This window comes from Anser anser, assembly GCF_964211835.1.
Source record: "Anser anser genome assembly, chromosome: 27".
In the NCBI taxonomy this organism is placed as follows: Eukaryota; Metazoa; Chordata; class Aves; order Anseriformes; family Anatidae; genus Anser; species Anser anser.
Window position 1 is genome coordinate 5,051,554 of NC_139748.1, and position 24,727 is coordinate 5,076,280.

At 59.0% G+C, this 24,727-nt stretch overlaps 2 protein-coding genes across 11 annotated transcripts; both read right to left on the reverse strand.

The window, feature by feature from the left end:
- Positions 1–1,879: 1,879 nt before the first annotated feature.
- TNNT2 (troponin T2, cardiac type) lies at positions 1,880–12,728 on the reverse strand. Of its 9 annotated transcripts, XM_083812956.1 has the most exons (15): positions 12,571–12,627; positions 10,565–10,612; positions 9,454–9,606; positions 8,024–8,080; positions 7,441–7,473; positions 6,996–7,031; positions 6,704–6,725; positions 5,834–5,894; positions 5,617–5,733; positions 5,277–5,354; positions 4,987–5,097; positions 4,483–4,592; positions 4,017–4,107; positions 3,454–3,494; positions 1,880–2,146 (listed from the first exon to the last, which is right to left on the reverse strand). In XM_083812956.1, exons 2-15 carry the CDS (start codon positions 10,569–10,571, stop codon positions 2,098–2,100), a joined length of 966 nt encoding a protein of 321 aa, XP_083669082.1. In that variant the 5' UTR covers positions 10,572–10,612; positions 12,571–12,627; the 3' UTR covers positions 1,880–2,097. The 9 variants fall into 9 exon arrangements, 7 of the variants coding, with proteins under 7 accessions (XP_083669082.1, XP_083669084.1, XP_083669088.1 ...); XM_083812958.1 differs by lacking the exon at positions 9,454–9,606 and having other exon boundaries at positions 10,556–10,612; positions 12,571–12,722; XM_083812962.1 differs by lacking the exon at positions 9,454–9,606 and having other exon boundaries at positions 3,450–3,494; positions 10,556–10,612; positions 12,571–12,722.
- A 391-nt stretch (positions 12,729–13,119) lies between these two features.
- On the reverse strand, positions 13,120–23,748 carry LAD1 (ladinin 1). Of its 2 annotated transcripts, XM_083812968.1 has the most exons (10): positions 23,536–23,748; positions 20,474–20,614; positions 18,721–19,228; positions 18,046–18,189; positions 17,258–17,307; positions 16,367–16,439; positions 15,900–16,031; positions 15,460–15,549; positions 14,342–14,419; positions 13,120–14,224 (listed from the first exon to the last, which is right to left on the reverse strand). In XM_083812968.1, exons 1-10 carry the CDS (start codon positions 23,571–23,573, stop codon positions 14,216–14,218), a joined length of 1,263 nt encoding a protein of 420 aa, XP_083669094.1. In that variant the 5' UTR covers positions 23,574–23,748; the 3' UTR covers positions 13,120–14,215. The 2 variants fall into 2 exon arrangements, with proteins under 2 accessions (XP_083669094.1, XP_083669093.1); XM_083812967.1 differs by having other exon boundaries at positions 13,120–14,419.
- Between the last annotated feature and the right edge of the window lie 979 nt (positions 23,749–24,727).

Here is a 24,727-nt window from a genome sequence, read left to right on the forward strand (position 1 = left end):
GGGCTGGGTGCTGACTCAGGGTGCGGGGAGCAGGGAGGGAGGTGCCGGGCGGGGAGGAGGGCGCCGGTTTCGGCCCCGGCGCGCAGGGAGCTGGGCTGGCGGGGGGCCAGCGCGCTGCCGGGACAGGCCGTGCTGTGGGAAGCAGGGAGTGCCGCCGTGCCCCCACCCTGGGCGCTGCCGCCCGCGGGGACGGGCAGAGCAGAGGCAGCGCCTCTGAGCGGCACCGGGCGCCCGCATGGGCACAGCCCCTTGCTTCTGCAGAAAGGTTTTGGGGGATCAGTTTTTGGAGGTATGGGGAACAGGGTAGCTCCGGGTTGTATTCTTCTGCCCTGAGTGATGTTCTCTGCCAGGGGTCATGCGTCAAGGCAGGGTGGGAATGTCACTGGCTGAACCTTTGCTATCCTCTGGGGATTTAGGGCCATGGAAATGATGAGGGACTGGAGCATCGTTGCTGTGAGTGGAGGCTGGGAGCTGGGGCTGCTCAGCCTGGAGAAGAGGAGGCTCAGGGGCAGCTCCCCAAGGGCTGCACGTTCCTGCAGGGAGGGGACGAGGGGACGGAGCCAGGCTCTTGTCAGCGGTGCCCAGGGCCAGGTCCAGAGGCGCTGGGCACAACCTGGAGCCCAGGAGGCTCCCCCTGACCCCCAGCAGCACGGCTGTGCTGGGGGGGCCGCAGCCCTGACACAGGCTGCCCCGAGGCTGTGGGGTCTCCTCCTTGGGGGGCTCCAAACCCGCCTGGATGTGGCCCTGGGCACCCTGCTCGGGGTGGTCCTGTACCAGGGGAGGACCAGAGGGTCCTTAGGGGCCCTTCCCACCTCCATCACTCCATGACTCTCTGTCTCCATGGTTTCATGCCGCAGCACTTCCAGCCTCCCCAGCTCTCCCTTTTTGTCCCAGGAAGGTTCCAGTCTCATCCCTCCACACCTGGGTTTTGAGGGGGGGGGGGGGATAGGAGGTTGGTTGCCCTCCACTTGCTGCCTTTCTGAAGCTGAGGCTTCCTCCAGCCTCGCTCCCCAAAACCTGGTGGCATGCTTTGAAGTAGGCATCTCTTGACAGGCAGCACCAGGAAACCTGCAGGATGTTCCTGCATGGCTGGGCCTGGGACGGGGGGAACAGGCAGCCCCAGCATGAAGGGAGAGGAAATTTCTTGCCAAGTGACAAGCAGCCCACGAAGCTCCACCATCCTGTGCATCCAGCCCTTCCCCATTACTTCCCCCATTAAGGGAGAAGCCTCACAGCCCAGATGCTGTCGGGCAACAGCAAGGGACAAGCCTGCTGCAAGCCTGGTGTCTTCTGCTGGCCCACAGGCCAGATGCATGCCCCAAGAACTCTTGGGAGTATGCAGCAGATGTGCCCCTGTGGGCACTGCATGTGGGAGCGTGTTAGAGAGACGCCTACAGCTAAACGAAAGGGATCTGCACCCCTGTGAGGACAGAAGAAACAGTCTCTCCACACTGACTCACCTCCAGTCTTCATTGGAAGCTGCCAGAAACACACAGACGAGGGTCTGCTCCCCTTCGGTGGGAATAGGGAGGAAGGCAGCCTGGTGGGTGGCAGGGCTTGTGACCAACCCATGGACCAAGGGGGTTGGGAACAGGGCCCCCGCCCACGTCACCCCCCAGGGCCACCCCTGGCACAGAGAGGGGCGCAGGGGCTCTGGTAGAGCAAAGTGAAGCGACCGTAGGGAGAACTGCAGCAGGAAAAGCAGGCCAGACCACTGAGGTCTGTTACAAAGCCTCCCAAGGACCACAAGGCAAGGGGCCGTGTTACGCGGGAGGCCCCAGATGGCCGCTGCGTCCTTCGTGCTCCAGGGGTGGGCGAGCGGCGCAGCCCGCTTCGCTTCCTCCTGGTTCAGAGCTTCGAGGTGGAGACAACACCCGCGCCCCCTCACCACTCTCTTTATTTACAGACACAACACCATTCGGGGGCGTGGAGATGAGAAGCAGCACCTCGTGAAGCCTCTGCCCGCCCAGACCGCGCCGTGCCTGCAGCAAGGCCCCCGCGAGCGCCGCGCGGTGGGGCGGCGGGCACGGGGCAGGCCCCATGGTGCGGGGCAGGCAGCTCGCCAAGGCCGAGCCTCACCTCTGCCTTCTGAGCCATCTATTTCCACCGGCCGCCCACCATGGTCTTCCCACGGGCAGCCTTCGACCTGGAAGGGAAGGAGGAAAAGATGTGCAAAAGGGCACGAGTGAAAATGGAAAGAGGGGAGAGGTGGGCACCATCGGAGGTCCTGCAAAGAGGAGCAAGCCATCCCTGGTTGATGCTTGTTGCCCTGCAGGAAAGGTCTTCCTCCCCGGCATGGGGCTCAACTCAGTCTGTGTGGTTTGGGATGTTTTGGGAACAAGCTCATGCATTTAGCCAGGTGTTTCCAACCAGCCCCGAACCCTTTCCCATGCTCCTCCCTCCCAGTGATCCTTCAGAGAAGAAACAAAGGATCTCCAACCCCAGAGGCTGGACGATCCTTCCCCTGAGGTCCAGAAGCTGTGAGGGTGTTAGCCAGGACCCACTGCACCACTCTCCTTAACCAGAACCGGGGGAACTGGCCGTAGCTCAGGAGGAGGAGGAGGCTCAGGTGGTCATTGATGGGCATTTCTGGCATCCTGAGAGTCACTGACCCCCCTCAGGTGCCAGTCCCCAGGCCAGCCCCTTCCTCAGCCCCACTCCTGGACTGATGTCAGCACCAGGGGTCCATGCAGCACTCATGCAGTGGGGGCACGCAGCCTGTACTCACCCTTTGCTGCAGTTACAGGCCATGGTAGGGCAGAAGAGAAGAGAGATTTGGTGTGAGCAAGGGGGGGATGCTGCTAACTGCAGGGGAGGATGCAGGGGGAATGCTGCTAACTGCAACGAGGGCATGCTGCTAACTCAGGGGCAGGCTAAGCACATCTCATACAAGGAGGCAGAGTGGGATGGGGATGTGAGAGAGGCATGGTGCCCCCGAGAGTGCAGGTTAAACACCCACCTCCACCCCGGGAGTGTTATGAAGGGTACCCCAGCCCTGCACAAGGGGCATGAGGACCAGCTCCCCTATCTTTGCGGGGCTGCACAGCTTCCACAGCCCATGGGATTTCCCCTTCTATGTAAGCTGGGGTCTCCAGCACCTTCCCTGAGATGCTGGGCAGAGGCCCTGCAGGGATGGGGACAGCTGGAGGTGGGCAGGACCCTGGAGGACACAAGGCTCCAGGTACGGAGACCTCTCCCTGGGGTCTGTCCCCAGCCAGGGTCTTTGGGACAGGGGGAAGCTGGTGGAGCTGGGAGACCATGGGGACCTCTGGATGGCAGCAGAATGGCACAGACTGAGGTCCCTGGGCCAGACCTGCAGGTCCATGAACATGGGGTGCCAGCAGGTATGAGGCAGCCAGAAGAAACATGGGGAGGGAGCTGGGTCCAGGGCAGCAGGGAGCTGGAAGGGCAGGGGGTGGTGAAGGAGGATGCTCGGCCAGCCCAGGTACTTACACCTTCTGGTGGTCACTAACGCGGTTTCGGAGGACGTTGATCTGAAAGAGAAATGCAGGTGGGTGGTGAGGCTTGGCAGGATGCCCCATGCCTGGCTGGGGACAGGGTGAAAGTGCAGCACTGCTCTCTCTTCCCCAGCCATCCCTGCCTGGGCTTTAGCACAGGGCTGTGATGTGCGGCACAGTGGGAAGCCCATCGTGGAGCAGAGTACAAGTCCCCGAGAGCTGGGAGGCCACAGGGCCACCGCCATCACCAGCAGCCACATCCTGCAGCACTTCACAGCTGCGTGCTCGGCACTGCCAGGATGGCAGCTGCTGGGAGGGTTGGTTTGAGCCCTGCTCATATTCACATGGGAGGCAGAAGTGGCTTTGCTTTCCACTGTGTAGAGCCTCTTAGGTGTTTGTCACCCCATGCCAAGGTGGGCACGGGTCTTTTCTGACACCGCCAGCTCCCCAGGACATCTCCGGCTGGTGCCCAACCCACCCGGTGTTCGAAACGGGGAGCTGATGGCGCAGCCAGGCACGCAGAGGGCGAGTCAGCCCGGGGAGGACCTGGTGGCTCACCTCGTATTTCTGCCGCTTGAACTTTTCCTGCAGGTCAAATTTCTCAGCCTCCAGGTCGCGGATGGTTTGCCACAGCTCCTTGGCTTTGTCCCTGTGGGAAGGGACGGGTGATGCCAGTGCAGGAAAGGGATGTGGCAGCAGGCTCGCTGCAGGGGACGGGGCAGCAGTGCCACCCCCTGCACGGCAGGGACCATCTTGCCTCCTCCCCCATGGGTCCCCGCAGGCTCCGAGCCCAGCTGGGGACGCGCTGACAACGATGCCAGACCCACGCGTGTGTCAGGGCCGTGGGGACACGCGTGTCCCAGGCATGTGAGCGTGGCTCCCTCTGACGGCCGACACTGTCACCAGCAGCCTGGCACGGTGGCCTGGCAGAGCCACCCTGGGGTGGCGCAGCCCGTGTCCCAGCCGTGCTGTCACCCAGCGGGTGGGACCCCGTCCTGGACATCCCTCCTGCAGCACCCCTCACCTCAGCTTGTCTTCACTGAGGTGGTCGATGTTCAGGGGCTTCCGCCGCTCGCTGAGGATCTTCTTCTTCTTCTCCCGCTCCGTTTGCTTCTTCCCCCCCTTTTTCTCTGACTGCAGAAGCCATCAGTCCGTCGGAGGGAAGGAAACCCGCCCAGCCCCTGCTCTGCCCCCATCCCCAGCCCTGCCTCCCAGCACCCCCTGTGTTTGGCACTCCAGGAGCACACGAGGTCCTCAAGGACATGCTGGCAGCACTGGACCAGACACAGCCCCCAGGCCCCGTCCCAGTCCCTGGGGTGAGGCCGGACCCCCAGCTCCTGCAGCGCAGGGCTCCCAGCCCACTTTGGTCACCACTGTCACCCAACCTTGGTGGCCTGTCTTCTTCTGCCCGTAGGACCCCCGAGCTACCAGCACCGAGCATCTTCGTGGTGCTGAGGGGCCAGCCCATGGTCGAGCTCCCCCTGGCAGCACCAGTGGCTTTGCTGCAACCCCTGGGGCAGGATCGCACCTTTTGCATGTAACCTCCAAAATGCAGCATGTTGGAGAAAGCTTTTTTCTTCCGGGCTTCCTCCTCGGCCTTCTTCCGGGCCTCCTCTTCCTCTTTGCGAGCTCTCTCCTCCTGCCAGGGTTAGCAGTGGGTCAGGAGGGGATGGATGGAGACCTGGTGGGCCAGCTTGCATGCAAAACGCAGCTCCCACGTGCTCCACAGCCGGGCTCGCATGGGGTGAACGGCCAGGGTGGGCCCCATGCCCTACAGGAGGCCACCGGCCAAGCCCCCATCCCCACAGGAAGACTCACGGCCATGCGGGCTTGGCGCTCCTTCTCCCTCTCGCTGCGGATCCGCTGCTGCTCTGCCCTCTCCGCCCGCCGCTGCTCCTGCGGGAGGCAAGGACGATGGCCTGGATGTCCCAGGCCATCCCCTTTGTCCCTAGGGACACAACACTGGCCCCTGAAGCCCTGAAAGCCCCAAGGGCAGCTCTGCTGTGCCCACATGTCCCAGGGGAGCACAGGGACTGGGGCCCATGGGGAAGGGGGGATGTCTCAGGTCCTGCTGTGGGGACTGCGAGGAGAGGATTGTGGCTGTTTGCCCGGGGTTGAGGGTGGCAACAGCAAGGAAAGGAGAACGCTGCAGACATACAATCCTGTCCTTGAGGGAGATGAGCTCCTCTTCCTCCTTCTTCCTGCTCTCAAAGTGGGCTTCGATGAGGGCCTGCAGTTCATTCAGGTCCTTCTCCATGCGCTTGCGGTGGATGTCCTGCATTGGACAGAAAGGGTGGCGACAGCCGTGCTCGCACAACGCAACCCCTCAGGAGCCAGGGGAGCCCCCAAGGGGCTGGGCTGGGCGCGCTACTCACGTCAAAATCCAGGCGCTCGCCATCGGGGATTTTGGGAGGCACCAGGTTTGGCATGAAGGGCCTGGAAGGTGAGCGGGAGGGCTGTGAGCCTGCAGCAGGTACCTGGGACGGGACGAGGCTTTCCACCCACGCTCTGATCTACCCAGCCCTCCTCTCTGAGCCTCACGGCCCCCAGGGCTGCGGAGTGAGCACATTTTGAGGACAGGGAAGAGTAACGCTGCTTGCTGGAGGTTGCCAGCTGGACAGTCTCAGAGGAAGACCTCTGGCATTCCCGGGAAGGTCTCCAAGGCACCCGCATGGCTGGAATAACTCCGTGAGCAGCAGGCAGCGTGGCCACGTCCCTTTGCCAGGCACCCTGGGGCTGGCAGCTACCCCACCGCTCACCCAAAAGAGAGTGGAGGAACTGTGTGCTCCAGCATGAGCTGGAAGCCACCGCCTCAACCCCCGTGGGATCAGTCCTGGGGTTGTAGGGGCTCACACAGATGCCAGCCCTCCTCCTGCCATGGCCAGGAGCACTGTGGGGAGGTGATACCCTGGTTGTGCCAAGGACCACGTACCCCAGGCTGGGGTGCATGCAGATGTTCTCCAGCTGAAGGGCCACAGGGCAGCTGGACCTCCTCCAAGGAGCACATAAAATGCTTCAAAATTGCCCATACACCCCATTCTTAGGATTCTCTTCATATTCCTTGTTTATCTGCCTGTTTCCTCTCCCCTTTTCTCTCCAAGTCCCAGTCTCCACACTATTTTCATGCTTTTGAGGCCTCACTGCCTGTGTCCCTTGTGGGTCTCAACCGGTGGCACCAAGCCCATCACATGGAGGCACAGCTCCTAGTTCAGACCTTGCACCAGAGAAAATGCACCAACACTTACTTGGGTTTGGGCTTTGATTCACCTGTGGGTCCCCAGGAACAGGAGAGAAAGACAGTGTTAGTGGCACGGAGGCATTTGCTTTCACACCTCGACCCAAAACCCCACAAAACTGAGCCAAGCCCCCCCTCTCTCCCAGGTAGATTTTCCTCCAGCAGAGGTACATGGTGAGGTGTCCACCTGTGTGCCAAAATACCACACACACCGATGCTCCCCACTGAGCATTTGGAGCCTCCCTGCACCGCCCAGGGATGGTGCCCCCCACCCCAGAGAAGACCACGGGGGGATACCTCACCTTCCCCAGGCTCCTGATCTCGGTCCCCCTCTCCACCTGCGGAACACACGGTGCTTGGTCCCGGCGCCAGCCCTGCCGTGCACCCTGCCCAAGCGATGCTGCCCACTGAGTGCTGTCCCCACCGCAAAATCCCCCCTCCAGCTCTCCAGGATGAACAGGGGAGCACTTTCTCCCCTGGGGAAGCAGTAGCTCTGCCCTCTCCTTCCATTTTGGGGGTGAATTTCTTACCGAGGCAGCACGAAGCCATCCCTCCTGCAGCTCTCCTACTGCCCCAGCCCTGGCAGAGGACAGACCTGGGGCAGTTCTGCCCCATTTACCGCAGAATCTCCCTTTAGCAGCAGCTGAATTTAACACTGAAAACCCCGCGGCAAGGGGACAGCACCTTTGGAGACTGGGTTCAGGACTGAAATGGCCCAAAAATGTCCTTCCTCCACTCCTGCTTTACCTTCTCCTGGTGCTTTTGTTTCATCTTCTTGTTCTGTTTCAAAAGTAAGGGGGAGAACGTGACCAGAGCATCCGCAGGTGGGGGCTACCACCTCCCCGTGCACCCCGCTTTGTGGAGCGGGGCTGGGACCTGAGCCTGGCCACCAGGCAGGACTGTGTGGGGACACAGAGCAGGCAATCCGGGCCGCTCCAAAGGGGTTTTCAGATGGCAAGACACATCAGAGCACGGCCCCAGCTCTGGAAATCCCCACTCCGAGACAACAGCTACCTCTCGGTGGAACAGGCTCAGCACATTTTTGGCATTATTTTGGAAGGCTGGAAACAACCAACTTGGCAGCAGGTCAGCACCCAGCAAAAACCAGCATTAACCTCATGCTCGTAGGGCCAAGGCACTCAGCACTTGGTAAGGTCGGGGAAGGGCAGCCCAGTTTTGGCACATCTTTACTGGAAACCAGCGATACGGGGGCTGCCGGCCCTGCCGCAGGTGACACCAGGACGTCCCAGCCCTGCTCCGGGGCACAGCATGAAAGCCAGCGCCCCACCAACACAGAGCATGACCATGGGATCCCCCACCATGTGCATACCTTCTGCCTTGGTTTCCTCAGTCTCCTCTTCTGCCTCCTCTACCTGTTCTTCCTGACCTGGGGAACAAGAGCAGCGTCAGTGCGAGAGCCGCGGCTGCCGCTGGCTCCCCGCAGCCCCCTCATGGGACATCTGCGGCTCGGAGCCGGCCACCAGCAAGGCCAAAGAGACCCGGGGGAGAGGAAGCTACGGGAGAAAGAAGCAGCGGCTCAGAAAGCAAAGGGCTTCGTTCTAACCTGCACCCGAAGGCTGGTCTCTGTGCTTGGGTGGGAAGGGGGATAAATTTAAAGGATTTAGAGCCTAGTTTGTCCCTCGTTCCCTCCCTGCCAAGCTGGGCCCTCAAACCCCAGGGTGCAGGGGAGGGATTTCTGCTGCTCTCCTCTACCCAGCAAAGAACGAGGCTGGGTGGCATAGGTCTCATTTATGCCACTGTTGGAGCCTTTTTCCACTGGAGGGAGCAGTATCTCCACGAGAGTCCTCCATGGGAGTGAGAGCAGCGCTGGGGCCCACAGGTCCTGGGAAGACTTGCGGTCCCGCAGCAAGAGAGGAAGAAAGAAAAAGAAGACAGCAAGCCACGGGCATGTTTGGGGGTAGACGTAAGACAGAAACCACAGAAATGAGAGCAGGTATGCACAGCACGGCTGGATGGGGGCAGTGCAAGAAGCAACAGGGAGAAGTGAAAGAATGAAAGAAAACCTTTCCCCCAGCCGGGGAAAGGCACAAGACAGATCGACCCACAACGTGTTCACAGCAGCAGTGGAGAGATGAAATAAAGAAAGGTGCAATAGCTACCGTCTTCTTCCTCAATCCATTCTTCCTCTTCTGAGCCAGGGAGGAGGGGAAGGAATAAGCGCAGAGGTTAGTCAGGCGCCGTAAAGCTGCGGGGTGTAGCTACGGCACGCGTGAGACGAGGACTCCGGCCCTTTGCTTTTAACTTTCAGGATGATTCTCCCTGCAGCAGCCCGGGCTGCCTGGCAGTGCCCTGAAGCAGCAAGAGCCCCAGCAAAACCCAGGCCCCAAGCCCAGCCTCACGTGCTCAGCCCGGCCGTGTCCCAGAGCATCTGCATGCACCCAGGGGGGGTCGGTTCTTCACCATACGGGGGCAGTCGGAGGTTTCTCCTTGAGCACCAGTAACATACATTCAGCTGAAGCTCCAGCTCCCCTTGAGCTATTGTGCTCACACCTCTGAAAATACCCAAATCCAGCTTTTCCACCCCTCTTTTTGAGACAGGGGATCTCCCTGTTAAAAGAGATCCTAAGAATATTCAGGCCGGCTTTGATCCTACTGATGTTTCAGGTGGAGGAATTCACAACATGGCCTCATACAGCCTTCTCTGGCCCATTGCAGCCCAGGAACTTGCCGCCACCACCCACTCGAGCGTAACACCGAACCAACAGCACTTATCCTTCCAACCACAAACGAAACACCTACCTTCTTCCACGTACTCCTCTTCACAGAGCACATGTGTGCACAGGAGAAAGGGAAGGGAGAGAAGACGCAGGTTATTGAAGCTGCTCTGATCATTTCTTAGCATCAGTCTCGGGGCTGCTGTGGATGCTCCACGTCCCCTTACCTTCCTGCTCCCTGCAAAGCACGACACAAAGTGCCCCGGTTACGGCAATCCCCTGCAAAGGAGCTGAAATTTCCTCGAGCTGGGTCCCACTTTCCATAGTGGTGGGCAGTGGCTGCTCAGCAGGCTGCGGTGTGCCGTGCTGTAAGGTGGCAGTGGGGACAGGCCAAGACCCCCATCCTCCAGCAGGCTGCAGACATCGGGCAGCCTGCAGCGCTCGGCTGGCACTCCGATGGGGGTCAGAGCCCAGGACCATTTCACCGCTCAAGAAGGTGGTCTGAAAGTCTAGGAATGGGCAGCCTACATCTCACCTCTGTACCAGAGTCCTTTCCTGATTTAAGGGAAACACACTGTCTGTCCTCAGATGTGCCAAGGGAAGCCGAGCACAGGGCTCAGACCCATTGCTGGGCATGCAAGGTTTTCTTCTTGCAAGATCGTTATATTTAAGTGGCACTTAAATATCAGAGAAGGACTCAGATCTAATTTTTCTGGTGGTGAATGAGAAAATAGCAGCCATGTTTGGACCAGTCCCTATAGCCACATGGCTCCAACGTCAATGCCCTTCTCTTCAGGCATTCCAGCAGCCCTCACCGGCAAAACCTGCCCTCAGATTTGGGCCTTGTTGAGATGCTCAGGACGCTGCAGTTGGACCCCATCAGCGACACACTGATGGAGCCAGCCTTTTCCCAGCTCCATCCCATTGATTTAGAGCACATAATTTTTAGGGCAGGGTCTATTCCTTTGCAGAGCATTTGCTTATTGGCTACTGATGCCAAACTCCCCACTGCGGGGATCTCAGAACCATCACAGCAGTGATGACAATGGGCAGGGGGGATCCCAAAGTGCTTTCATGCTGGGTGCTGGGGCAACAACCACAGCTGGGCCCCCCCATCAGCACCTCTAAGCAATGCTTGACCCTGCAGGAAGACAGGAATTGGGAGAGAGAAAGGTGTTTAAAAACACACCACTTACTGCTCATACTCTTCGACGACCTCTTCAGAGTCCGACATGCTTGGTTATCTAGCAGAATTCAAGGCAAGGTGGAAAAAGCGAGGGTTAGGAGCTGAGATAAGGACAAGCACAGCCTATCCTCCGGCACCCACAACATGGGCACAGTGATGCTGCGTCTCTCCAGAGTACTTGGAGCTGGGAGCTGTCCCCAGCCGGGCTGTGGCAGCAATATCTCGGTGGAGATAAGGTCCCCCCGCTCCCCTCCCATCCCAGGATCACAGCTCGCCCAAATAAGAGGCAGGAGATTAGACACGGCCTCGTGCCATGCTGATAGCTGCCATCAGGAGCCACGTCTGGGACACACAGCTCCCCTTGCTGGAGCCATCCCAGGGTGCTGTGTTTGCTCAGGGCACGGGAAAATTACCCAATTATAACGTTCAGCTTGTTTTGCTTCCTGACTATTCTTAGCTCAGCTGGGATATGGAAACTTGCAGGGACATCCCATTATCTCCAATTTACAGCCGCAGCACAAGATCTCAGCGAGAGCACCCAGCCCTCCAAGTGCAGAGGGGCAACCTGGGCTCAGCAGGGGCATTTCCCTCAGCGTCCTGGTCCCGAGGCTGAGCTTAGCTAAAGGGGACAATAACTCAGATCCCAGTTTAGCAGCAGAGCTAAGCGTAGCTAAAACCATGGAAATACCCACGCTCATCTTCCTCGCACACCTATCTCCCCTCCAGCCCACGGCTGGGTGAATGCCGCCCATCGGCACTCCTCGCCCTGCTCCCACCCGATGCTGCAGCACAAGGTCGCGCAGCCCAGCCCCTGCACAGCCCGGCCACCCTGCTCCTGCGGGACCTCGGCGAGGTTGCGATGCGGCAGGACAGCGCGAGGCAGCTCTAGAAATAACCTCCATGTGCTGAACCACCTGTTCCCAGAGCAGCGCCGCTGCCCCGCTCCCATCGGGCGACCGGGAACAACTGGCCCTAGCTGCATCTGTTGGGCATTTATTACCCTGGATGGGTCGGACAGGCTTCAGGATCGCTTATTAAAGATGCTGAATCCGGGACTGGGACCCACAGGCATGGGGAAGATGCACTGCAGGAGGGATGCCTCAGCATACCACACGGCTGTCAAACCTTCCTCCTGAGCAATGACTCAGGAGTGCTTTTTGGAGACAAATGAAGTCAGAAGCCAGCCCTGTCTGTGCTGGGTTCACTGCCCCACCTGCTGCTGTTGTCCCCTTCCCTCCGACGGACCCGGGGCTCAGCCCCATGCATTCCCCAGAACTCCCCATGCCTGGCCCCGTGAGGCACCGTCCTGCCACCCCAGAGTTTGGCCAAACCCTTTTATGTAGCCACTAGCAGCCAGGGCTCCATGGGGCCCTTGCACAACACAGGAGCAGAGATCCCCTCCTGGCCACGAGGCTGTAAATGTGCATTTCTGGAAGTGTATTTCTGCATTCCCATTCATCTCCTCTCTGCTACATCATCAGATCCCACCAAACATTTACTGAGGAACAGCAGCAAAATCAGGGCTGTTAACGGGGCACACAAGAAAAGCTAACGTTACACTGGAAAATGCCTCTAAGAAATATTTTTCCATCCTCTGTGCAGAAAATGGCACAGAAGCAGGATAAATCTTCCAGTTAAAGCTCTGAACACTTGTTCTGAAAGAAACGGGAGCATCCTGGCTCTGATGGGCCCCGCGGGCCAGTACGATGCTCCCAAAGCACCGCATCCCTCCTGTCCGCCCGGAGACACGGGGCGCAGGGATCTACGAGATCCCCCAAGGGCACCCAAAATCCTTTCCAGCCATCTTGTGTCTCTCAAACAGCATCGGATGCGCTGCAGAGAAACCCACTGGAGAGGGTCCCGATGCTTTCCCCGGGGGAATGCCTTCACAGCAGAAACACATCCCAGTGAAAGCAGCTGGGCAGGGCCATCAGCCCCGAGCCAAATCCACGCCGAGCCTTTATCTCTTGGACTTTCACAGCAGAGCCCGAGCATCCCACGCTGCCCCAGCCTTACCTCTGCTGTGGGGCGCAGGTGAGGTCCCACGGAGCCGCGGGGGAGCCGGCGGGTGTCTGGGGTGTGCTCCTTGGGGGGCAGAGGCTTTAAGGGGCCCCCAGCGCCCACCCCGGGGCGGGCAGCGCCGGCAGGAATGCGCCCGGCGCCCAGCGAGGAATGCAACACTTGTGAGCTGCTATTTTGGCAGCAGCGGCCCTGGCCCCCTCCGCGCTCCCCCTGCCCCCCCAGGAGCCCATATAAGCCCAAGCTATTGTGTGGCCTCAGAGATTTGCTATTTTAAACCCGCCGGACGGAGATACGTGAGTGCCCGAGGGGCTGACACAAGCCAGCCAGCTGTCACCTTCTAGGGCTGGGGACGCTGATAAGGCAGGGCCAGGGACCAGACCCTCCGCACCGAGATGCTGTCCTGTGAAAGTTCGGATTGTTTTTACCTCCCCCCCCCCCCCCCTTTGAGACATCTGTCTCACGTTTTTGCCTTTTTTCCTCTTGCGAGAAGATGGGAAGCAAACCCTTCAGGTCCCAGTCCAGGAGCAGCCAACCAGGAGCTTCTTAGAAAGAACTTTTATTAGACCAAAAAAAAAAAAAAAAGTCATAGAGGAAAACCAAATCCCTTCTAAAGCCCGACAAGCAAGATGAGACCAAGGGGCAGCAGGAGGGTCCCACACCGAATTTGGACACCGCAGTGGTTGCTGAAGGCACAGCCCCAGCCCGTGGCACTGCCCCAGCAGGATTTGAGCATCGTGCTATGGGCTGCCCACAGTACCTTGTGCCCCCCCAGGGTGGGCACAGCAGCCGGGGAGCATGGGGACCAGGTGGCTTTGGGGTCTGCATCACAAAGGGCTCCAGGGGAAGTGTGAGAGGGGAACAGGGCTGGCAGAAGGGGCCCAGGACAGGGCTCCCAGCTCCACGCAGCCCCACAAGTAGGTCTGTGGCCAGCCTGTCCTCCGCATAGCACTCAGCAAAAGGGGTCACTGCTTGCAGGGGACGGGAGAGGTGGAGAAGGACACGTCTGAGCTGTGTGCTGGAGGGAAGCACCAGTGCTATCAGGTCCACCTGCCCTCCGCAGGGTCTTCAAGCTAGGCTGGTGCACGAGCAACTTTGCAAACAGTGTTTTAGGGGGGTTAGGTCCCCTCCAGCAGTCACAGCTTGGGGAGAGGATGACACCTGCCTGCACCCCCACCTCACCCCACACTCAGGGATGGGCACGGTCCATGGGTGGGCAGCCAAAACTCCCCTAGCCCGGCAGCCTCTCACCCCACAGCAGGATCCAGCTGCAAGGTACGCGCACAGGCTGTTCCCCTTAGCAAGCGCAGTTTGGGGCACAGCCAGGGATTAGGAGCAGAATGCCAAAATGTTGTAGGGAAGAGAGGCAAGAGCCTGCCTTCAGCACCCGCAGGGAACCTCCAGGCCAGGGTATTCCTGGAGAGGTAGGGAGTGAGGGTTGGGGACGCGGGGATGGGATTCCAGCCTTCTTCCTTCCCAGCCCACAAGCAGAGGACCCCGGCCACCCCGTTCCACCCACACGTGGCAGTGGGGACTCTCGTGGCAGTGGGCAGGGCTGGCATGGATGATTGGGCAGGGCCAGGCTTTGATCTTCAGAGCAAACCAGTTTTTCCCAGATCATCTGATATTATTGCATATGATATTATTGCAGCTGGAAGAGAAAGTGAGAAACAGTGAGGCCGGGGCTGAGGCTGGGGGCGATGCACGGGCGAGCAGGTCCCAGTTCTGCCCCAGCTCAGAGCAGTTTTCAGCGCAGCTCCACATCTACCTTGGTGCCTGCAGGGGCGTCTCTGGGCTGCTTTACCCAGACGTCACGCTTTGGCAGGCTGTTTATTTTCCCGACGTCCTGCAAATAAGAGAGCCGTGAGTGGCACGAGAAGGTTTTCTCCATGCATCATACGCATCATTGCCTTGCTGTCTGTAACCAGCCCTCAAAGCATGATTGCCCCAGCTAAAACCAGCCAGCCTTGAGATCCTACACCTGGTAGACCCCAAAAACCAAGTGCAGCTCCAGCCCGCAGAGGTGAATGGCAGCTTTATTACAGGAAAATACAAGGAAAAAAAGCCTTACCCAGGAGTGACCCCAGGAGCAAACCCTTTCCCAGCAGCCAGAGCCAGCTCAGCCTCCCGGCACAGACACGTTTGGGCAGTGCTAATCCCGGAGCTCAGCGCCGGGGTGCCCAGGCTTGCCCGCCCCAGCTGCGGGGCTGGGCTGGAGCTGCCCCTCCTGTACCCGCACAGCTGCCACGAGCAGCGGCAAAATCTTATTGCTCTACGGGGCGACACCTGCCCAGCATTTGTCCTGGCTGATTCTCTCCTTTCCAAGTACAGTGAGCTGTCTCGAGGCCAAAGGGTCTCCTGCCCATCTCCCTTTAATCCACATCCCTGGAGCAGCACCCGAGTCTGAGTCCCCACAGCCAGGCACTTTGTTCCCCTGGCTGTGGGACCCCCTATACCGGGGGGCTGGGATCTGCACCAGGACGCAGACCAGGCCCAGGACTCAGCAGGACCTCTTGGTGCACGCCGGGTCTCAGGGCCAGGCTGGATGGGGCTTTGAGCAGCCTGGCCTGGTGCGAGGTGTTGTTCCCATGGCGGGGGGGGATGGAATTAGGTGGTACTTGAGGTCCCTTCCCACCCAACTCATCCTCACTCTGTTTCCAGGCCCCACAGAGCTCCGTGGGTAAGCAGTGAGCAGACAGCTCATCTCCCAGCGGCCTGCAGGTGGCAGCTGAACCTACGACCCGAAGCTTCTCTCAGGCCCTTTAGTGGGTTCAGCCGGGGGTTTTTCAAACCCTCCAAGGCCCTCCTGCCCCAGATGCAGGGGGGTGTCCCACCAGGCTGCCAGCTGCCAGGACTTGAGCCCGAGCTCTTGGCACAAGCTGGTACCTTGCTCTTTTCCTCCTTGGCAGGCTCCTGAGTTCGGCTGATCCACAGATTAATGCGGGACGTCACCGACCCCGGGATCTTCAGGTTGTCCTGTGGCACAGAGAGGGACACCAGGGTTGCAGCACCAGCTCTCCCATTGCACGAAGGCAACCCGGGACGAACCCCAGGGCACAGGGAGACGGGACAAGCCTGCAGCAGGCAGAGACCAGCCCACACCTTGGCTCCCTCCCAGTTCCCCAAATACCAGCACATCGGCACAAACCCACACGCTGCCAGAGCACAGTTTCGGTGGCTCAAGCCCAGCCCTGCTCGCACAACAACCACCAAACTCCCACCAGCAGCCTGCCACAGTGTGCATTGGTACCCAAACCAGGGAGGATTTGCCCAAAAAGCTGGTGCCTGCCCTGGCACAGGACCCCCCCGGCGACTCCTGCCCTCACCTTCCTGGCTGCGAGCGGCTCAGCCTTGCTGGGAGCGCTGGCCTCGAAGAAGTTGCGCTTGCTGGCCACCCCCTCCGAGGTCACCACGAGGCTCTTCTGAACAGTCACGGAAGATCTCACCGACCCCGAGCGCTGGGAGGAGAGAGGGCTGTGAGCAGGGGCCGTGCTGCACCCCAAGGGGTGAAGAGCAAAGCCCTGGGTCAGCTCCTTCCCTGCTCATCACCAGCTCATGGGATTGCCCACCAGGACCACGCAGCATCCCCATGACCCTCTCCAAGGGATATCCCCTCTGCTCCTAAACCCTGAGGCTGATCCGTTTTTCTGCATGGGACTGTCTTCATCCCCATCAGGGCTGTTTTTTGGTGAAGCCCAGTCCCCCTCTGCCTTCCCCGCTCAGCTCCAGGCCCCCTTTCCCTCTTCCCCTCCCCATCCCTGCACCAGCCTGGCTGTGCCGAGGGTTTCGGTACCTGCACGGCCGAGGTGTACTTTTCCAACTTCTCCTCGATGGTGGTGTTGCTACCTGGGATCCTCAGGCTCGCACTGGTGAAGAAGAGGGGAGGGAATTGAATGCAGGCCCCACCGTGCCCTGGACTCGACCCATGGTCTTGGGGGGGCTCCACTTGTTGGGAGGAGACCCCATCTGACACCTGATCCCGTCTGCCAGTGCTGATGACTGAGATCTCAGGGTCTCACCACCTTCCTAGGGTCCATACATTGACAAGAGCTCTTAGCTGCCCAATTTACCCTGTCCTCAGCTGCCAGGTGTGAGCTGCATCTTCACACAGGTCAGGAGGGTTTTGCCTATGGTACCCACAGGAGCAATCCCAGGTGCCCATAAAGCCCTGCTCCTCTGTCCCAGGTAGGACGGGGAGTCTTATCCACCCCCTGCTTCCAGACCTGAGCCCTCAGTTCCCTGAGAAGTTTTAAGCCCCTAGCCCAAACCTTGCCACAGAGATGCGGAGGGTAACTTGAACTGCCCTCCAAAGCGAGATCAAGTTGCTCAGGGACCTGTACGGTTGGGTTCTGGATAGCTCCAAGGGTGGGGGGACACTTTTGTGGCACTGTAACCACCTCCTAGCAGTGCAGATGCAAACACCGGGCAGAGACTGCATCAACCAAGAGACCACAGGGGCAAGCTGGGGGTGACCTGTAGAGATGCCAGCTCTGCCATGGACTTTGGTCTGTCTGCTCTCACTCCAGGCATCGCTGCCCGGTCAGCCAGGCACCCTGGGGACAGCAGACCTGTGCCAGGGCACTCACTAGCTGGTCCCAGGCCCCATCCCCTCCTCTCCCTTGGAAAACAAGGGGCGAGCATCCCTGCGCAGGAAGGCCGAAGCAGCATGAAGAGGGTTGCTGACCTCCTTGTGAGAGGGCTTTCATCTTCTTCTTTCTGTTTCCTTGAGATCACCTGGAAGACACAAGGCAAGGAGACACTGGAGCCATCCTTGGTCATCACAGATAAACACGGGGAAAACTGGGCCAGAGTCAGCTCCCCGGTTTTCAGTCTAGCACTGCTTTCACCCCCACCGGAGCCCACCTCACATCTAAGCTATCTGGATTGAAGACACTTGGTAGTGCTATTTCACTCCCAGTGAAGCACTGTGAATTCAGGTAAGCCTTCCCAAGCAGCCCTAATTCACAGCATGGAGGAACTCAATGGCTTTGGTGCTTTTCCCAGCCTTTTATTACAGAGCCTTTTTTTTTTTTTTTTTTTTTTAGGTGGGCACAGGCTAGAAATGGAGATATTCTCAGGGATGTAACAAGGAACGAGATGGAGGATGGATTATTTTTTCCTCCTGCATTCTCAGAGAAGAATAGAAATGCCAGAGGGCGGATGGTCATTCCTGTGACTCTGGGAAATCCAAGGACAACGCGCTCCCTATTTTCTCACCACTTCCCACAAGTTTCCATGCCAGCACAAAGCATATGAACATGGACTTGTCCACAGTCACACGCCTTTGGTCTGACAAGGAGAAGGGAAAGGGAGGGAAGACTGAAGCAGAGCTGCAATGCCTAGACCAAGGATGGATTTCAAACACACATTTTGAAACAGGCTCTGCCAACATGGCATGGATACCATAGCATCCCTTCCTTCATCTTCCACTGCCTTAACAGGAGTCTTCCTCCCACTTGCTTTTGCTCTTACCCGAAAGGAGACAGTCCTTGGGCTGCTTCTTCTGATGGAGCTACTGTAAGTGGCATAATTTCGAGAAGCATCTGACTTTTCTGGAGGTTCATCTTGGGTGGGAGGTGGCTGTATTACCTCCTTTAAGGGGCTCCTGGGTGGATGCTGAGGAAAAAGCAGACATCTGATGCACCTGTGCAGAGTTTGTGGGGAAGGTTCAGGTGCAGGGATCAGAGCAGCCAGGGTGGAAATAGTTTGGAGACAGGGGTTTGAGATCCAAACCCTCCAAACGTTGGCTGTCTTCTTTGGATTCGCAAAGCCCTAACACCCCTTCAGTGAAAGCCTGATGGAAATCAGTAGGGGCTTCCAGGAGAAGGTGATCAGAATAGCACGTGCAAGGCAGGGAAAGGAGGTGGTGGGACCCCGGTACCACCTCGTCATCTTCTAGAGCAAGTGCAGTGTGGGCATGGACAGCATGGGCACCCCCCCAACCATGCATGGCGAGGAGATGCTGCTCCTCCAGCAGCACCACAAAGCCCTCCCGCACCCAAATGAGAAGCACCTTGCCCAAACACACCTCCCCCAAAAGCCCAGAGGCCGCATCTCCCTCCTGCTACTTTTGGTCTCTCGCCCTTCCTCTTGTCCTTGCAGGACTGCCCACCCCAAGGCTCAGCACCTTTCCCACATCCTGCTCACCTCCTGGTCCGGAGAGGGGGTCCCCTCCGAGGCTGTCTTCTCCTCTGTGCTGCGGGTCCTCGTTCGGGTCAGGATCTTCACCTCGCGGACCCGGCAGGCCCCCAGCTCCGGAGCCGCTTGCTGCTGCGGCTCCCCCTCATCCCTCCGCTGCTCCCCTCGGGGTGTCCCTGCGCCTTGTCCCTCTTTGTCCTGCAGCCGTCCCCTCACCACCACCTTCCTCTCGCGGGCTGGCTCTGGGTGCTGGTCTCCTGCTGGGGTTTCTCTGCCTGTGGCCGCATCCTGACCCCGCTCTGCAGCCCGGCCGCTCTCCTGCCCCGTGTGGGGCTGAGCTGCAGCCTGCTCGCAGCTCGCTCCCGCCGCTGCCTCCCGCTGCTCCTTCTCCTGTTTCGGCTTCTCGGACACAGCCAACGGGGACCTTGTCCGTCTCCCTTCTTGTGTCTTCAGCACCTCCGAGAGCTTGCGCTCCTCCTCTTCCTCCGGAGACGCCGGCTTCACCAGGGACTGGGGCCTAGAGAGAGACCAAGCAGAGGTCAGGCCTCAGCACCCTGGGCCGGAGGGATGGCTTCCAGCAGGTGAGGTTCACTCAGAGAGAGGCTCTGGGGCACATACAAGTCCCACAGGTATCTCTGGAGTCACAAAATCACAGAGTGGTGGAGGTGGGAAGGGTCGCCTGGGTCCCTCAAGTCCCCCCTGCAGGGTGCCCAGGGCCACATTCAGGCGGGTTTGGAGCTCCCCAAGGAGGAGACCCCACAGCCTTTGGGCAGCCTGTGCCACGGCTGCGGCAAAAAGTTTCCAAAAGTTCAGATTACGTCTCTTTTTCCTTGTTTTTGGCAGAAAAATGAAGCATTTCTGCAGCCTCAACCCAGGGCAGCAGCACATGGCCTGGGAAAGCAAGCACCTCCCAGGCTGGACCAGGAGTGCCTGCAGGACTGGCCAACAAATGTTTTAAGTGGGGTGAAGGCAGCCCAGCTCCTTCCCATTCCCCTCCTAAGGAAAGAGCAATGCTAGCAAAAACAGAGAGCTGGTAACAGCAAGCAGCAGCAGAGCCCTGCTCTGTGCAGGAGGCCTCTCAGCTGTTTCAGCATCAGGATAATAGTGGATGCCTAGGAAAAGTGCAGGACAGGTATGAAATCTCCAACCAGGGGAAGCTGGGGGACTTCAGGGCATGTCTTGATATTCAGAAGCTCACCGTGGCTCCATAAATGTGTCCAGTAGCCTTTGGAAACCCCATAAAACATTGGCATCCACCAAGTCTTGTGCCAAGGAGCTGTGCTGTGGGCTCAGAGCAGCATCCCTGTTTGAGACTTGTGACTGTCCCTTCAGTGGATTAGGAAAAAATGTCACTGTCTTTAGGTTTAAAACGTAGGTTGTAAGAACATCTGCTATGGCAGCTGTCAGCCACAGTCCAGATACAGTCTGCCAAACAAGCCTTTCCCCTCCTTTCCCAGGCAAACACAGGCACCAGTCTGGGAAGGGGCAGGTAGGACACTTGTGCAGGACCACATGGGCTGTACCTATATGGCCTCCAGGGCTTGGAAAGTAGATGGCATAATATTTATCCTCGTCCTGAATCCCCTCATTGCATTCACCACATAGCTGGCCTGTGCTAGCACCAGGGAAGGGGGACATGTCCTATTTACCTTGTCCATGCAGCCACATCCTACCCCTCTCCACCCCAGGCAAGAGAACAAGGCAGCAAGCTGCGAGCGCTCAGCACCACGAGCGAGGCCGATGCCAGCAGGACCTCACGCACCTGCTGGGCGTTGGGCTGGGGTCTTTCACTGGGCTCGGAGGTTCTTCATCCGCCGATGAGGAGGACAGCAGGCTCCGGTGCCTTCGCCGGCGCTCCCTTTGCTGCTCTTCTTCATCCTCGAGTGTCCTCTGCTTGGCCAGGCTGTTTGGGGTGGAATATTAGGTCATGGTGAGGCTGTTGTGCCTCACAGGGATCCCACAGAGAAAAGGGACCGCAGTGCCCTCGGAAGGGCCCAGGGGGTGGCGGAGGGACCCTCCCCAGCAGGGCTGCAGGGGGCAGGGGCAGAGGGACACCAACGCGAGCCGGGTGTCGCAAAGTGCTCTCGCTCCACCCAGCTGATCCGGGCATTTCCCAACACAAGCACTTGACTTCCCAACTCCTCATTTCTCCTGTTTAAGGCAGCATTCATTTAAAAGGAACCCCTACATTAAGCAAGCCTTTCCAGGCACAGATATTTAACCTGTAACTCAGCAAGACCCTAGAGCCACCGCAGGGATCTCAACCACACGACCTGGAAGGGTAACCACGAGTGGCAGACGGTTTTAGCCCCAGCATGAATTGTGGGGGTGGCATTTTAATTTTTATTGTGCAAAAAGCCTCAGATGCAAAAACATCTGAGGTTGAAGAGCAAGTACCGCTGAAGAGCTCTGCACAGGAACAGGGACACGGGAGCCCCCTTGCTCCCCACGTGTGGCCTCCCAAAGCCAGAAGGACCAGGAATGTATTAAAGCCACAGCTTATACCAAAATGACAAGGTTCATAAGCACCTTTAAAGTGTTACCTTTAAAGATTTTATTTTAAACAATTAATATTTTTTAGACTAAAATGCCAACACGAATAAAAAACTGTTTGGAAAATACCAGCTTTCCCTTCCTTCCGCTGTGCAAACCATGCCCAGCCTTTCTGCCAGCACATGAGCTGTGTTGGGCAATATTTCGTGCCTGCATTGCATTTTTCACAACAGCGTTCATGTACCTGTAGCACTAGTCCTGAACCGGCTGCAAAAACACACGGGGTCACCAGCACCACCAGGGGCAGATTCCTCCTGGGAAGCCCTGGCTTTTGCCCTCCCGCGCAGGATCTGGCCCCCTGCAAGCACCAGGGGCTGGCACTCCAGCTGCATCCAGGCCCAGGGTTTGCTTTGAATTTGGCTTTATGAACGTGAAAGTCAGAGCACGCTTGGGTCTGTGGTATTGCCAGCACTGCTGCGGACACAGTGACTCGCCGCGTGGTTTGCGAGTTACTGTGTAATGAAGCCTGGGTCATAAATTAAACCACATTACCCCCCGCAACCACTCGCGGCTTCTGTTCTTCCTGGTGGATGGAGGCAGGGGAGCGCTGGAGGGTCAGTAAAGCAGAACGGAGAGCACGGGTCCCAGCGGGCAGCTCAGCCCCTGTCTGGAGACAGAGCGATGCCACGGGGTGTGCTGCCCTCCAGCTCCCCCATCCCCATCACCCCCAGCATGCCACCCCAGGGTGGTCCCCAACATGTGGCATGGGGTGGGACAGGGCTGGAGGAGGCTGGGACCTGCCACAGGGAGCCTCTGTGAGCATCCCCAGCTGGGTCTCGCTCTGCCTGGGGACATGTCCCCAGCCAGCCCCCCACAGCAGCATTCGTCCCATGAGCCTGCAAACATTGATGTACAGCTGGGCTGCGCTTGCAAGGCTGCAGGGCTGTGCCTCTGCCAAGCTCTCTTTGCGTGTCCCTCCTGCGGTGACAGCATGGAGCCCCAAAGCCAGTCCAAACACGCGTGAGAGCTGGTTACTTCTTTGATTTGCATGCACAGGCTTCTTCAAAATGAAACAGATTTTCCTGCCTCGAATTTGCTTGGCTCCTGCAGAGGCAGCGCATATCCTGGCGTTACCAACGTGCAATTTCTCATTATCGGTAATTAAATAATCCACACATTAGGCTATGGATTTGCTTTGCCAGTCTTTCCCTCCTCTTTTCAAAGAGGGATTTCTTTCTCACTGTCTTGCCTTTTTTAACCTCAAAGAGATGAGTAAAAGAAGACTGGCAAGTCTCCCCTGCCTTGTCCTCTCCTGCCCTGTTAATCATTAGTGCTGAGATATTTGACATCTGTGCTGTTTCAGGGAATTCTGCCTCTTCTAGCGAGAGAGGAGAAGCTGCCTCACTGCGTTGTGAAACTTCCTGGGTGCAGGACCCCACTGGGCTTGTGTTTGGGCAGCTGCACAGCACAGAGGTGGATCTGGACGGGATTTGGATGCTCTCTGGATCCATACTTGTGCACCCATGGTGGAGGCAGCAGTGTGAGCTGGCAGCCTCTGAGCAACAGGACCTCAATTCCCAACTCTGGGCTGACCGGGCTGGGTGTCTCACCCAAAATTACAGCTGATCTGGGGACCCTTTGGCCACTGTCTCTCAGCTGGGTGAGGGGACTTGGTCTCTGATCCACCACCCCGATGGGGATTTCTGCTCCGTTTTGTGGGCTGTGTCTGAACCACCATCACCGCCTGCGCAGCCAGCAGCGGAGGTCGGCGGTACCAGCCTTGGGTCCGTGCAGGATCAGGGCTGACCCCACATCCCCGTGAGCCACCAGCCCCCGCCTCACCCGGCCGTGCCCAGGAGCTTCCATCGGAGCCCAAATTGCTTTTTGGGAAGGGCGCAGCAGCAGGGCCGGGATGGTTCAGAGGCTGGGGATGAATCAGGGCTTGCTCAGCACCGGATGGGCAGAGCCGGGACACGCGCCCAGGGGCTGCACGGGTGAGCACGAAGCCCCGCAGCCACCCTTGCAGCAAGCCTGGTGCCACAGCCCACCGGAGAAAGTCAAACAGACCCAGAGACCAGGAACACACCCAGCGCGGGGCGAGGATGCCTTTCCAGAGCTGTTTTCCTACGCAGAGCTCAGCTTCCCCAGGCAGAAGAAACAAAACTGCCTCCGATCTCACCCACCCACGAGAAACCCCAGCAGCACCGAGCCACCTCCGCAAGCAGCCCCCCGACGGCAGCCCCCGTCCGTCCCCGTCCTCCCCGACGCCCCGCGGTGCCGGCAGCCCACCCTCGCCTCCTGGCCGCGTTCAGCCACCCCCCAGGCACCCACCTGGAGAGATCGGACCAGTTCCTCCTGCTGAAAGACATCCCGGCTTCACGAGTCTCAGAGAGCCCCCAAAACCTGCGCAGGCATCCAGGCCAAGGCGCCGGCGGATCCACGGGGATTTGCGCTGCTCGGGGAGGGAGGGACTCCCTGCAAGGTTATTTCCCTGTGCACCTTTACCCTGCCTGCAACCCGTTTACCACCACGCAGCATCACATGGTCTCTTATCTACCTTGACAGAGGCAAGGCTGTAATTTGTCTACTAGCGGCGCCGCGCAAAAGACGCCCTGCCCAGGAGTGCCACGCAGAGCAAATCCCTGCGCGCTGCCTGCTGTGCCAGGGCTCGGAGAAGGACCCGTGCTCGGGGCTGGATCCATCCAGGTCTCCCAGGGTTTCGGAGACAACTCCCAGCCCAGAACCTGTTCTACCAGCCGCTCTGCGCCCGTCAACACCTCCTCCAACGCTGGCCTGGAGGAGGTGAATTACCTTGGGCTGCGTGGGAGGAGGCAGCCGCTGGCTCTCAGGGATCCAAAACAGTCATTAAAACACCTCCGTCAGGGCGCAGACCGGCCCTTTCCAAAGAACAGGGGAGGGTGCCCCCCTCTTTGCAGCCTGGTCCGGATGCCTTGGGTCGAGCAGACACGGCTCCCCCGTTTTTAGGAGATTTGCTGCAGTAAAAAGCACTCAGAAAGTCTTGGGGGAGGTGGGGGAAGCCTGAGCAGGGGGTGATTTTTGGGTGCTGAAGCCCTGTGCGCGCACATCCCGCTCCTGGCCTGGCCCATCCAAGCCACCAGCCTCTCCAGGCCGGTCCCCAGCCCCCGTGCCCCCAGCGCTCACACCGTGCCCTCTTCAAAGGGCAGGGGGAAGGCAACGGGGAGCTCACTGGGGCCATGGGGGCACCCCAAGCACCGCGGGCTGGGCAGGTTGCTGGACGCCTGCAAAAGTCCTCTGGGACCCCTGGGTCTGCGGTCCCCACGGGGTCCCCAGGAGCGGTGATGTGGCCGGGCTCCTGCCCCTGCCTCTGCCCCACAGGGTGTGCCCAGCGCCCGAGCAGCTCTCTGAATCAAAGGTGCCTGATTAAGATCCTGTCTCTAAAATATAGCCCTGTCAAATGAGCCATCCACCACGAGCCAGGCTCGTTCTGCTTTTCTTCCTCTTTGCTGTCACAGCCGTCTTTCAAGTGTTGTCATACATACGG